Here is a 13,018-nt window from a genome sequence, read left to right on the forward strand (position 1 = left end):
GGTTTGTAGTCTCTCAACTTAAAGCGGCAATAAACAATTTCCTACCGCTATATGGTAGTAAGAGGCTTGTTTACAAATGAAAGGCCTAAAACGCGCAATAGATACATTTAAGGCACAGGGGTGGAGCAAAGTTAAAGGCTGTAGTTTGACAACATTGGCAGAAATGCTGGAATAAGACATGGCGACTGGTAAGGGTGAGTCATTGAAGTAGTACACTATTATTAGGACACTGGCTCAATGAAACAATCATCTGATAGGTGGTTTTAATTAGTTTTGACAAAATGTGAAAAAAATCGGTTATTGCAGCTTTAAATACTGAAGCCAGCAGATGCAGAGACCTAGGTACCTGAGTGTTAGAGGAGTCGGAGGAGCAGAGCAACATAACTGTAGAGGGAGAGTGTTTCAGACCTGGAGGGAATACAGACCATCTGCATCAGGGTCATACGTTACCTTCAAAAACAATACACAGGACAGCTATGGAGAAGCATTTCACTCCTTTGTCGGATGAGGGATCCGGCGGTTCAGATTCAGACTGACCTCTGTAGCGTTCCTGCAGCAGCTGGGGTATCGGCGGTGGCGTGTCGGGCTGGTTGGAGTTGCCCAGAGACCGCCTGTGCTGCTGGTGCATATCCTCCAGCTCCTCCATCAGCAGCACCTTGTCTGTGATGATGCGCTTTGTGCACAGCCGGTTGACCTACATGATGATTCAAAACAACTTTATAAACACCCCCCACAGTAATGTCAACTGTTTAATAAAGAGGGGGTGGCTGACTGAACCCAGTCAGGGTGAGTTGTTTACCTGGTCTTTGATCTTGCGGACCATGCCCTTGTCTCCCTCCAGGCTGTAGCCGTAGTTTTTGAGAAGTGCCTCTATATGCCTTCAGACATGGAAGGTAGGAAATCACTCAATGGCAACACTGGGAGCAGATCTAACTGCATGAATCAAAAGTAAGTCTCTCGGTATTGCTTGTCGCCTATCCAGTCCACTAACATCAACACAGAAGTTGGGGGTGGGGGAACCTAAGGGTAGGGTTCTATACCTGTCTCATCTGGAACCTGAGGGTTGGGTTTTATACCTGTCCTATCTGTGGAACCTGCTGCCAGGGTTCTGTCTCATCTGTGGAACCTGAAGGTAGGGTTCTATACAGTACCTGTCTCACCTATGGACTTGGGGGTGGGGCTCCAATACGAAGCGTTCCTGGAGGAGGTGCTGTAGCTCTGGGCCCTTCACCTTGAGGATCTTCAGGACCTCACAGGCGGCCATGCGGACCAGGGGCTCCTCTTCGTGGTGCAGGGCCCACAGCAGATGGTCCTGTAGGGCCAGGGTCAGGCAGCCGATCTTACCTAGAGCTAGCACACACACACACACACACACACAGAGGGGCAGGTAGACTACAACCAGCAGACAGATATAGGGACAAGTTGCAAAGTTTGTCCTTGCAGTGGACTTATACTTCACAGTTCTTTACCATTAATGGCGACCACTTTAACCTCCCATGCTGGGTCATTCTGCATCAACTGAATCAGCTGGTAAAGAACCTGCAACCGATAAGCAAAGATACTCTCAGACACTATAGCTGTGTTCGGAATCGCTCCCTCGTTCCCTCACTCCCTATTCCCTATATAGGGTTGACCATGTAGTGAACTACCTAGGGAACGGAGAAAATGTAGGGTACATGCACTGTTCCCTACAAATCAAGGTGAATTGTGGGTAATAAATAGTGGACTATATAGAGAACGAAAATCCCGTGGAGAATTCGGACACTACAAACAAAATGGATGACGCCCTATATAGTGAATAGGGAGCGATTCCGAACACAGCTTATGTTTTGTATCAACTGCGGCTGCATTTGTCCAGGTAATATCGAAGAAGAAGAAGACTACTTCCACTACTACCATCTTGTCCTTTATCATGAGGGCAGCGGCGGTCAGGCAGGCCTGTTTGCGGACGGCAACAAAGTTGTTGTTTAGGCAGCCCAGGAAGGTGGGCAGCAGCTTGGCCGTCATGATCTGCAGCTCGGCCATCAGGACCAGCGCCTCCACCCTCCGTGAGGCCGGACCTTCCTCCAGCTTCAATCTAGGACAAGACAGACAGAGGGGTATGGAGCAGCCAATAGTATCACTAGGACACAGGTGGAACATGCCAACTGGAGCAACAGGTCCAGAGGAGAGGACCAATGGGGTCAGGAACAACCAACCGATAGGACCAATAGAAAACTAGGAGAAACTGACAGAGATCTCTGGGTAAGTTTAAATCTCCAGGTCGGATAGCAGACGACCTGGACGACTAGCCCTCCATGGTGATGCGTTAGGTACCTGAGGTCGTTGTGGACATCTTGTCCCATGCCCAACTTCCCCAGTGCCTGGGCAGCTGCCTGGCGGACCTTACCATGCCAGTCGTTCCACATCAAGTAGATCAGCTTGTTAGTCACGTCCTACAGGGAGAGGACATCTACATTAGTACAACATTATCACTCTACTACAGTACATTTCAAATTAGACATCTGAAATAAAGCACAGAACTAGACTAGTTATTTATATTAAGAATAGTAATAAATTGTGTTTTTACTATTGATTACCTTATTGATTGGGCCTTTGAGCTGTGAGATGGTGTTGCAGGCCAAGAGCCTGGTCCTCCAGCTGGCACAGTTCAGCTCCTCAGCCAGCAGGGAGCGCACTAGAGTCTGGAGGGAGACAGATAACACAAGTCTGGGATCGACCTTAAGAGAGCACTAATGTAAACCTTGTGAATCATATTGTATTACACATTTTTTATACGAAACGTGACTAGAGGAAGGAACTGATTGATTGTCTGATTGACTGATTAGATTGTTGACAGCTGTGTACCCACAGTGTTGCTGCTGAGGGAGGCCAGCAGGGAGGCGGCCTGCTCCTTATCAGAGTGAGCCTTGCTCAGGAAGTGTTGAGACAGGAGTCTCTGTATGACAGGCCTGCTGTGTTCGCCCTCCATAGCCAGGCACTGAGCTGCCACCCAGCTGTCTGCTCCCACCCCTGTGGAGTCTGCTCACAACACAATCCCTGACCGGTCATCATCTTATTGGAAATACTGTATACAGTATACAACAAAGTCTTTAAAGGTAGAACCAACAACATCTATGTGTGGTCTTCAAAGGCCCCATTCCTGGCCCGACCTTGGTGGAGTGCGTTGCGGAGGATGTCCCGAGCGCGGGCGTCAGGAGAGCCTGTGGCGTACTGACACACTGCGGCTGCCATCCGGACCCTCCTGACCCGGTCGTCCAGCGCCTGGAGTAGCAGAGGCTGGAGCTCCTGGGGAACCGCCTGGATGTCCCATGCACGGCCGTACTGGGCTGGAGGACAAACACACATGCATACACACACACACACTAACATTTTCTCTGAACTCGGGGATGCTTATCTCTTCTTATCATGCTGACAAATCCAGAGTGTGAGAGGTTGAGTGTCAGCTGACCTGCGTCTACGGGCTTTGGCTCCTCCCTGGGTCTGTTGACGGCTGCAGAGGCGCAGGTGGCGATGGCAGACAGTCGGACGGGGTAGTGCAGGTCTGTCAGCGCCTTCTTTAGGCCCTCGATGGTCACGCTCTGCCACGTGGTCTCTGGAAAAAAACACACATTTCTATTAGATGTGACATCTCCCACGGAAAAGGAACCCACTGATGGCTCCTTATCGCTGGATGAACGAGAAACAGATGGCTGGTGACTTCTCTTTATCCTACTTATTAACAGACAGACACCAACTGAGTCTCCAGACATTCTTAAAGGAGTAGTAAAGAAAATGCATGTTTAGCCCTGTTTTAAGGTTACTTATGATCATATACAATGGTTCAGATCAAAACGTTGACAAAACTAGCACTTTTGAGAAAGTCTGATAATTGCTCTACCACCGTTTTGGTCATACAATGGATGTGGGTGGGCACCGTGAAAAATTTTTCAAAAACATGTTAAACTCTTGATTTCAAAGACAAGAAACTCAGAGAGGTGTTAGTTGGCGTTCTGACATATAATTCGCCATAAAGTATATGCATTTTCCCTTTACTACTCCTTTAAGTGTTCTATCTCAATTATATTGCAAGTTGCTTTGCACAAAAGCATTCTGGTTAAATATAATTTATAATGTGGCCTGAACATCTAGCATCCACCATCAGCCAACAGTGACCCACTGATTTTCCAGGCGCTCCGCCACTCCTCCACGGCGTATCGCAGGGAGGCGAGCTCGGGCATGGGCCGGTAGAGCAGCTGCTGCCTCGGCACTGCCGTGTCAGGCCCGCTGTAGTCTGGAGGCTGCAGGCCCGCCTCCGTGGTGTAGTCAGCTGATGTAGGTAGGTCCACCCAGCGCCACATGCCCTTCTGCAGCCTGCGCATCCTTACTGCGGGCGGGTGAATGATTACAACATATCCTACTCATCCGACTCTATGTGCAAACTCAACCCCTCGTCCTTTTGCATTAATACACACCTGTGTAGATCTTAAAGGATTGGACAAATCAGGTAATAGCTGCTCAAACATTCCCTCTGATGAGTTCAGGGTTTACTCGAAGACCATGAGTATTTACCATCTGTATTCGTTTGTGTAGCCGTGGTCAAGGCTTTGGTCCATTTCTCTGGGGTGCAGGGGAACAGTTCCTGCAGGTTCTTCTGGTACTCTGAGTTGTTGTCCATGATAATGCGGTCGTGGTTCCGGGGATCTCGCTGGTGCACCTGCTTGGCTATACCTGAGACCATGCATGAGTATAAGAACATTTCCACAGTCTGAGACATCACCTACCATAGAAGCTATATGTAGACTATGTATTGAGGATTGTGGGTAGGGTAGGTAGGCTTTGTGCTGTTAGAATAACAAGTCAGCTCTCTACCAGAGTAGAGCTCCAGTTCAAAGTTGTTCTCTGTGCATAGAACATGGCCTCTGGCGCGGGGGTTGAGACTGTCCTGCAGACGCGGGGGCTGGGGTGTCTCAATGTGTTTGATTGTCACCGTGTTGGCGGTCTGGTTCAGACCACCAGGTTCATCCGTAGAGGCTGGAGGCACAGAGTAGCCCTGGACCCTGGAGGAGGCAGAGACCAGGGGATCAGGAGGCAACACAAGCAGAGGTCAACTCAAGGTCAGTACGACGGGACAGACTCTGACAGTTCAACAAGTTTTCCAGGTAAAATTCATTGTAGACCAACTGCAATGCACCTAAACAAGAGCATATAATTTTCTGTGTTCTAAACTTTGAAGCAGTAAGCAGATATTTCAATAGTTTAGAGAGAAGATGTCACAGAAGGTTCAGTAGCACATGACACAGGCCTCAGCTGGCCCCCCGCTTGCCTGTAGTAGACCGGTAGAGGGGTCTCTATGCGGCCGCTCGGCAGAGTCCTCTGCTTCTCTGTCTGCCTGCGCAGTTCCTGGAACCTGGAGATTGAGATCAAAATCAATTCTGAGAACAATTGGTCCTTCTGTATCCAGAAGTTACAGCGGAAATTCTCTGCTTACATCTCATTGCAGACACAGATTGAGCTGTGCCCCTGGGGCAGTTTTGGGGTTACATCCCTTGCTCAAAAGCACAATGGTACTGGCTATTGCACACAGGAACACACCCAACTGTCTGTCTTCCAGATACTGGTTAAGTAGTCCCCGATCTTTCTGATTAGCCCAGCTTCGGAGGATCTCTACAATACTGTACCTGCAGAAGTCCTCCTCGCTCATAGGCTCCTCGCTGACCAGGTCAGTAGCGCTGGCCGAGCCGTACTGGTCCCTCAGCAGGTTCTGCAGACGAGGCTTGTTCTGGCAGCGGTCTGGGATCTGCTGACTCACAATCCACTGGGCTGTGGTTTTGGTCAGCTTCTTCAGGACAAACTCGTCCCAGTGGCAGCTGTGTTTATTAATTTGTTTGTTTTATTAAGCAACTGTATCACACAAGAAAGACAAGGTAAGAAATACTGTGCCAGGTGGAGAGGTATGCAGTTTGTGCAGATCCGTGCATGCTAGAGCTCTAAATTAAAGTTGAAAGTTAATTTCAGTTTAAAGTGCATTTTACGTCACACTTAAAAATAAAAAATAAAATAAAGAAGAAATAGAACAATCAAAAAAGACAAAATGGAACAATAATGAAATCAAAGATGGCTTGTATGAAAACATCTAGACGATCTAGACACCTAAATAGGTTAAAAAGAAAATCAGACCTGTCCTCCTGCTTGCCTCCTGCAGACGCCTCCTTGAGAAGGTTGTAGACATTAGAGACCCCACGCAGGCCTGTCCTCTTGAATGAATCAAGCAGCCCCCCCTGCTGGTGGCTGGGCAGAGTGAAGGACTCCATGGTTCTCATTGGAGTGGTCTGAGACAGCTGTAAGGCTGGAAGCGGAGAGAGAGGACCAGAGGGGGCCAGGGAAGCTCTTCCCTCTGCATGGACAGGAGAGGTGGTGGGATGTGGGGGGCATTTGAGAGCCCTCCCCCATGGGGTTTTTGCCCTGGTGGTTGGTGCCAGGGGTCCAGAGGGGTTGAAGAGCCAGTGGAAGTCAGCCTGGCTGTAGGGAACGCTCTCGGCCCCCAGCTCCCAGATAACTTCCTTGGAGAAGGTGAGGCCACAGGTGGCGTTGTGGAGAAGCTGTCTGTAGAGACGCTCTCCTCGCAGGCTCTGGAGGCGGCTCACCTTCGACTTGGCACGTTTCACCATGTCCATGTTGTCTAGTGATGTGTCCTCTTGGACATTCAACAAAAAATAGAAAGAAAAAAGAAAATGAATTTGATCAGATATGATTAAGGACAACACTACAGTAATTTAGAATCAATCAAGATAAATAAAATGGTTTGACCTATGTTATAAAAAGTTGTGAATTAGTTGACACATTGATTTGAATATTATCCAACAGATTACTCATTAAACCTAAACTCTCTCTCTCTCTTCCAATCAGTTGCATCGCATCTGTCAATATAACATTTTACGAAGTGAAAGAGTTTAAACTTTGATAAGGAGATATTCGACTAGATTAAATACAGCATATTCATTTTAATTAGAAATCACACTTACTTGCATTTTAGAACTTGTTTGGTCTCGTTTTTGCTTCCTGTTAACACAAATAGGAAGTAGAGGATTTACAACCACCTGTTAACTCAGATGTTGACGATGAGGTTGCCATGCCAACAAAGCAACGTGATGGCGCTATGTAGCCATGAGCCAAGCCGACTGCAGATCTGTAGCTACGTTATCCTCTATATATTTGTTATCATCGTAGCTAGACAACATTCCCGTAGCTTTGCTACATTTTTGCGGTTAATCACCATGTCATTATTGATCCAATGAGAAACTAGACGAGACAAGTTGCGAGTTGGCTACTGTATTGTAGTTCGACGACTAACTACGGTAGTAGCTAGGCTACCTGCACCTCGGTGTTCACCCAACAGGATCTGCAGAACCGCAGACATCACTGGCCCTTGAAAATCGGTCTCGCGGCAGATTCAGACATGCCTGTAGATGTTTAGAGCATAGTGTACATAGGAGACAGGACTGTATCATAGCAGCATTATGTTTTATCCTGCTACACCAGAACACTTCATGTAAGCCTACATGCTATAGGCCTACATAAATTGTTTGATTCGATTGATTATTCTTGTTCTCGTCATAAATATTATTATTATTTTTTTTTTTTAATCAAGGTTACTTTGGCAACATTTACTGTGTAGCCTACAGTGTCATGCCAATAAAGCTACTTCAATTTAAATTGAATTGAGAGAGAGAAAGGGTTTTACAATAATTGGATGGTGGCGCAGTGTGTAAGGGCAAAAAAACTCATTGAAAATCTTTATGCCTCTTTTATTAACAGTCACTGCCATTAAAATATGATATATTATTACAGATTATTGCTCTCTGTATGCTTACATTGTCATTCATTTTATTGTTAATCAATCTCAACAGTTCAATAAGGCTAAAGCAATATTTCATCCAGACCTCAGTCAAAAATGAAACTGATTTTTATATCTGACAAACAGACAAAATGTGGGCCTACCTCTGGTAATACCACAATCCAACTTTGAGAATCAAGTCAATCTTGGCTACAGTACAGTGGACCTTGTCAATTAAACATGCACCATTTATTTTTTGCTGCAACTCAAGGATTCCTGTCAGATCAGTAAAGCAAACAAAAATATCATCATAATCTTATAGCCTACTGGTATGTGAAACATTCTACCAGCTAACACTGAAGAATGAATCAACACACTGAATAAGAAAAGGCAGTCTGTATGTTAATGCCCTATGCACCAGTCATATTTAGTAGGCTAATTGTATGTTTACTCTTTTCAAGCTACACAATTTCTCTCATAAGTCTCTCCACCCTTCAGAGCGAGGTCTCCAGGCAGCAGGATCCTCGTCGGACATAGTAGCGCCGTACCTCCGTGCCATCTGACCCGGCGCAGCCCTCCGGCCGGTGTACGATGAGCACCGGGAAGAAGCGAGCGTCCCGGTAGGTGGGCGGGCTGTCGGTGAGCGCTAGCTGGCTGGAGTACGAGCGGCAGCACTGCTCGTCTGCGCAGCAGTTGTTGCCGTTACCAGCGGCGCCGGCCCGGTCCGTCAGGTTGCTGCTGCGGCTGCGCCAGAGCCCCACAGTGCGGCGGGAGCCGTACATGCGACACAGCGAGAACCTGGAGGTGTCGAGAGAGAGGCGGGAGTGGAAGGCATGGCGGGAGAAGATGGAGGAGCAACTGGAGCTAGTGGTGGTGTTCCTCCTCCTCCTCCTCCCCACCCCTCCTCTTCCTCCTCCTCCTCCACCGCCCTGCTGCTGGTAGCAGTGCTCACAGTCTTGCACCAGCGTCCCGTAGCTCTGCGCTCGCTGGCTGCTCTCCAGCAGGAAGTGGTCGGAGGACACGGTGTCGTCGTCGGTGGCGTCGGCCGTCCTGGATCCGGAGTGCCCCAGGAGCATAGCCTCTGAGTAGCTAGGGACGAGCTGGCGGTTGGAGCGGATGTGCCACTCCAGCTCCGTACTGTCTACCGTGTCCACCCTGGGGAGTCCGCCGCAGCCCCTGCCCCTGAGGGTAACCTCCTCTTCGTCCGTGGGCGAGGGGCTGTTGTGGCTGTACTCCAGCCCAAACAGCTTCTCCACGTGGTAGTGGACGTAGGCCGTGCGGTACTCTATCAGCACTCTCAGGGGCCAGGATAGCATGAGCAGAGCAGTCAGCCAGAAAGCCACGCGGGAGGTGTACCAGGGCAGCCGGTCCGGGTTCACGTAAGCAATCAGGTGCTCCTTGAAGTCCACGTTCTTCAACTGCATCCCCTCGCGCGCCTCCATGTAGTCGTCCATGCCCTCAATCTCAGAGAAGAACCGCGCCCGCTGGTTGAGGTAGGCATTCTCTGGCCCCGCCCCGGCGAAGCTGAAGCACTTGGTGAAGCGCAGCCGAGTGGCGGGTAGGCCCTCCAGCCCCTGCAGCTCCCGCGACACGTCGCGCATCCCGCACAGGCTGTAGTCGAACTCTCCCTCGGCCACGTGCGTGTTGACGCGCTCGTGGTACACCTGCGTGCTGGTGTAGGCGTCCCCGTTGCGGTAGCGCGTCACCTGGCGCGTCCGCCGGACGAAGTGGTAGCTTATGGCCTTCCACCAGACGCAGGGCCGCGCCTGGCGCATGCGCAGCACACGTTCGTACACACTGTCCACGTCGGCCTTGGCCTGCAGCTGGCTGCGGGCGCGGCAGTGCCAGCACTCCGCCAGGTAGACCACGTACAGCATGAACAGGAAGGCCAGCGGGATGTAGAGGTAGCCGTCGGAGCAGGGGCTGTCGTGGTAGATCATGGAGCGGCCGCCCGCCCCGGACGCCGCACCCCGTAGGGAGGTGAGGGAGGAGGTCAGGGAGGAGGTGAGGGAGGAGTCGAAGCTGAGCTTTGTGACGCGGGCGAGCTGGCACCAGGTCACGGCGCCCAGGCAGCTGTACATCAGGAGCGAGAGCAGCAGGCAGCGCCAATGAGACTCCCGGCACACGCACGCGCCCAGGGACTGCTTCACTGGCTGTTGCTGCAGAGAGAGGGAGGGAGAGAGAGTGAGAGGGCGAGAAAGGGGTGTGTTCGAAGAAGATAGACAGAGTGAGGGGAGAGAGGGAGCAATACAGAGAGGGAGAGAGAGAGAGCGATAAGAGAGAGGGAGAGAGAAACAGGTAGAACCTGAAGAGAAATGGTGTAACAAGACATGGGTGTAGTGGATGTGGTTTTGAATCATGCTCTTGTGATAAGGTGTCCCCGTCTGAGACCTGAATGTCCTCTTGGTCTAATGGTAGACCTCTGAACTTGGTGAGGGGGAGACTGGAGTTTATTCCATGACCTGCATACATGAACACATATCCCTGTGATCCCCAGAAAGATGGCAGTGATTTCACAGCTTGGGGCATGAATGCAAAGGAACACAACGGCTCTGTAGGTTGCTGAGCTTTTGAAACTCAACATACAATAAATCAAAATAGACTAAAGCAGTACAATCACGTAACCGCTTATTTTGAATTAAATCTAATAAAAAAGTGTTGAGCTAGTGAATATCCCTCTGCAGGTCTGTGCGGCTCCTGAATGTGTTCTCACTTTTTAGCTTGGCACTAGCCTCCACAGTACATCTCCCCTGAGACTTGTTCAGCAACCACTGACAACGTCCTTGTGGTTATTGGTCCATAACAGAATCAGGCACAGGTCATTGGCCAACACCCTGTCCCTGTGTCCTCTCACCTGCTGGGTGTCAGGTGAACTGCCCTGCTGCCTCCCCAGCTATAGGCTGTGTCCGGAGAGCAAACAATCTGCTCACATTTGCACTTCTAGCTGCCAACAAATGTTTCCCTGCTCAGCTGAGGCATTCATTTCTGAGCTACTCTGGCCATCATACAGCATCTAATATGGGGTGTATACAGCACTGTCCTGGACTTGAATTCAGTTAATTAGTAAGAATACATGAACATGGACTCCTTTTAGAAAACTAGTGCATAGAGGAGCCATCGTGGTTGTTCTGCACGTTCCATTGATCATCTATCCATCCATCCATCCATTTCGGCTCCTGAGCCCAAGTCCAAATGAATGGAGGTGAATGGGCGGCTGTGTTCGAGCAGCTCTGTGGCGCCCCCCTCAGGTCGGAGCCGGCAGGGGGGCGGTTCGGTGCACTCCGGGCTCTCTCCCCCCACGCCCCAGTCCAAACCTTGTGACCTTCCCACGTCGAGATATGGACGTTTCAATATTGTGCCCGCAGCGCCCTCTGGTGGCAAGGCCCAGTTGTCGAGATAAGGTCGGTCGACCCTACCACTACCCGGCCCTACCCAGCCCTACGATTTCTGTCATAATAGAAAGATGAATCAATACTCTAATCAGTTAAACTTCTACCAATTCATTTGAGTTGTGTTTGATTTATCTGACAAGAGAGCCTAGTCAGGGTCAGGGAAACCCATCTCACCATGTCAACAAAGCTCAGTTGAACCCCTGGAAAGCCATACATATTGTAAAGCTATGTCCACATATTGAAATTATTCACATATAAAGTGAGTCAAAGTGTTGTACTGAGGTTATCAAGATGAAGGTGACAGGATCTATAGACCAGGCATCAATGACAAGTCAAGCAAACGTCAAAAATAGCATTGACTTTAGAGGACAGGTTAGAGCTTATACCTCCACCACACAACACAATAGTATGATAGGCTACCTCTAAGGGCCGATGCAAAAAACAAAAAAAAAGCGACGTCATTGGTCTGTCCTAGGAGCTGTATTTCACGGTAGGCTGCACATGGCCAATTCCCCAGATGGAATCAGAGTAATTACTGGCTGACAGACTGGAGGGCAGAACTCCACAGCGCACGGAGGAAAGAGTTCCACAGAGCACCGAGGGGAGAGTACTTTACACATCACAATAGGTCAGTCCACAATACAACATGCAGACAGTTAACATACCACCAATAAACATTATATTAATGCTCATCATGGCTATATATTGCTTACAAAAAATGTATACAGTAATATTTTTTGATTCATCCTCATTAGACCTATTGAGAACACTACATTATCAGGTATCATAGTAATCATAAAATATCATAAAAATCATAAATTATACAGATTTGGGGGAGCTCAGTAAATTACATCATGTGTATGCAGGGTTGATGTGTGGCAAGAGAGAGTTTGAGTGCAAAACTGTTGACTCTCAATCCCATCCACTCCACTATAGGATTGACATTGGCGGTGGTGCTCATTGCTGTTCATGGTTTCAAATGAGATGGCATGTTCTTCTACGTGCATCGGCTGCTGTTCAGAGGACCAGGAAGCCAGCCATCACCGGAGATGTTCTCCAGTGACACGTGAGCTGCTGTGGAATGAAACAGACTTTCTGCTGCTGGGTCAAGCAAGCCAATAAACTCCAGAGAGATCATATAATACAGGTTCTGTTATGTGGTACACCACAGGAAGTCACTTAGGTTATATTTCATCTGATGAATTGCATATGACTGAAATAGACTTGAATAAACCAAAAAACAACCAATACGAAACGATCAATATGATTTAGGACAAATCAATGCAGGTATTGATTAGGTCAGTGCATCTTCCTGAGAGGTAGGGAGGCACGTGTTCGCACTGGAATCAAATTGCAGCATTTTATTAGGCTAGCTTCCACCCAACATAGAGGCCAATGATCACACAATAGCCTACGGTATGCAACCTTGCTTCATTAAAAAAAGAGTTCCAGTTCATTAAAATCACCCTTGATCAGGGCAAGGACGAGACTCTAGCCTACCTCTGCAGTCATAACCAGTTTTAAACAGTGCAATGCAATAGTAAATTAATTAGGACCACCGGTGTGATGAGCCAGAGATTTGCGCCTTTGGCCGAGCTGACACTCACCTCCTCCAGCACCTCGACAATAGCTGGTGGTGCGTCTTCCTCCTCCTCTCCATCATTGGGGGTGTTGAGCGCTGTGTCTTCCGCAGTGCTATCACTTTCCAGATCGAGGGAGAACATGCTGCTGCATTGACATGGCAGAATCAAGTTCTATAGCTTTCCGACCCGCACGGTAGCTTCTCTCGTCCCCTCTCCGCTTCACTTCA

At 48.9% G+C, this 13,018-nt stretch overlaps 2 protein-coding genes across 2 annotated transcripts; both read right to left on the minus strand.

Annotated features, from left to right (window-relative positions):
- Positions 1 to 439: 439 nt before the first annotated feature.
- On the minus strand, positions 440 to 6,656 carry heatr4 (HEAT repeat containing 4; the record flags this gene model as incomplete). Its single annotated transcript, XM_084438456.1, has 18 exons — positions 440 to 450; positions 538 to 694; positions 800 to 878; positions 1,161 to 1,350; positions 1,470 to 1,539; positions 1,897 to 2,077; positions 2,317 to 2,435; positions 2,580 to 2,684; positions 2,852 to 3,021; positions 3,153 to 3,329; positions 3,452 to 3,595; positions 4,160 to 4,396; positions 4,531 to 4,710; positions 4,852 to 5,039; positions 5,306 to 5,389; positions 5,661 to 5,849; positions 6,160 to 6,320; positions 6,444 to 6,656. The coding sequence occupies 18 exons, from the start codon at positions 6,654 to 6,656 to the stop codon at positions 440 to 442; spliced, it is 2,655 nt and encodes an 884-aa protein (XP_084294582.1).
- Positions 6,657 to 8,310: 1,654 nt separating this feature from the next.
- Positions 8,311 to 12,932, minus strand: LOC311309324 (transmembrane protein 151B; the record flags this gene model as incomplete). The annotated part of the gene is made up of 2 exons (XM_084438550.1): positions 8,311 to 9,975; positions 12,816 to 12,932. 2 exons carry the CDS (start codon positions 12,930 to 12,932, stop codon positions 8,311 to 8,313), a joined length of 1,782 nt encoding a protein of 593 aa, XP_084294676.1.
- Positions 12,933 to 13,018: the final 86 nt, after the last annotated feature.

Source organism: Borostomias antarcticus (genome assembly GCF_949987555.1).
Source record: "Borostomias antarcticus genome assembly, chromosome: 5".
NCBI lineage: Eukaryota > Metazoa > Chordata > Actinopteri > Stomiiformes > Stomiidae > Borostomias > Borostomias antarcticus.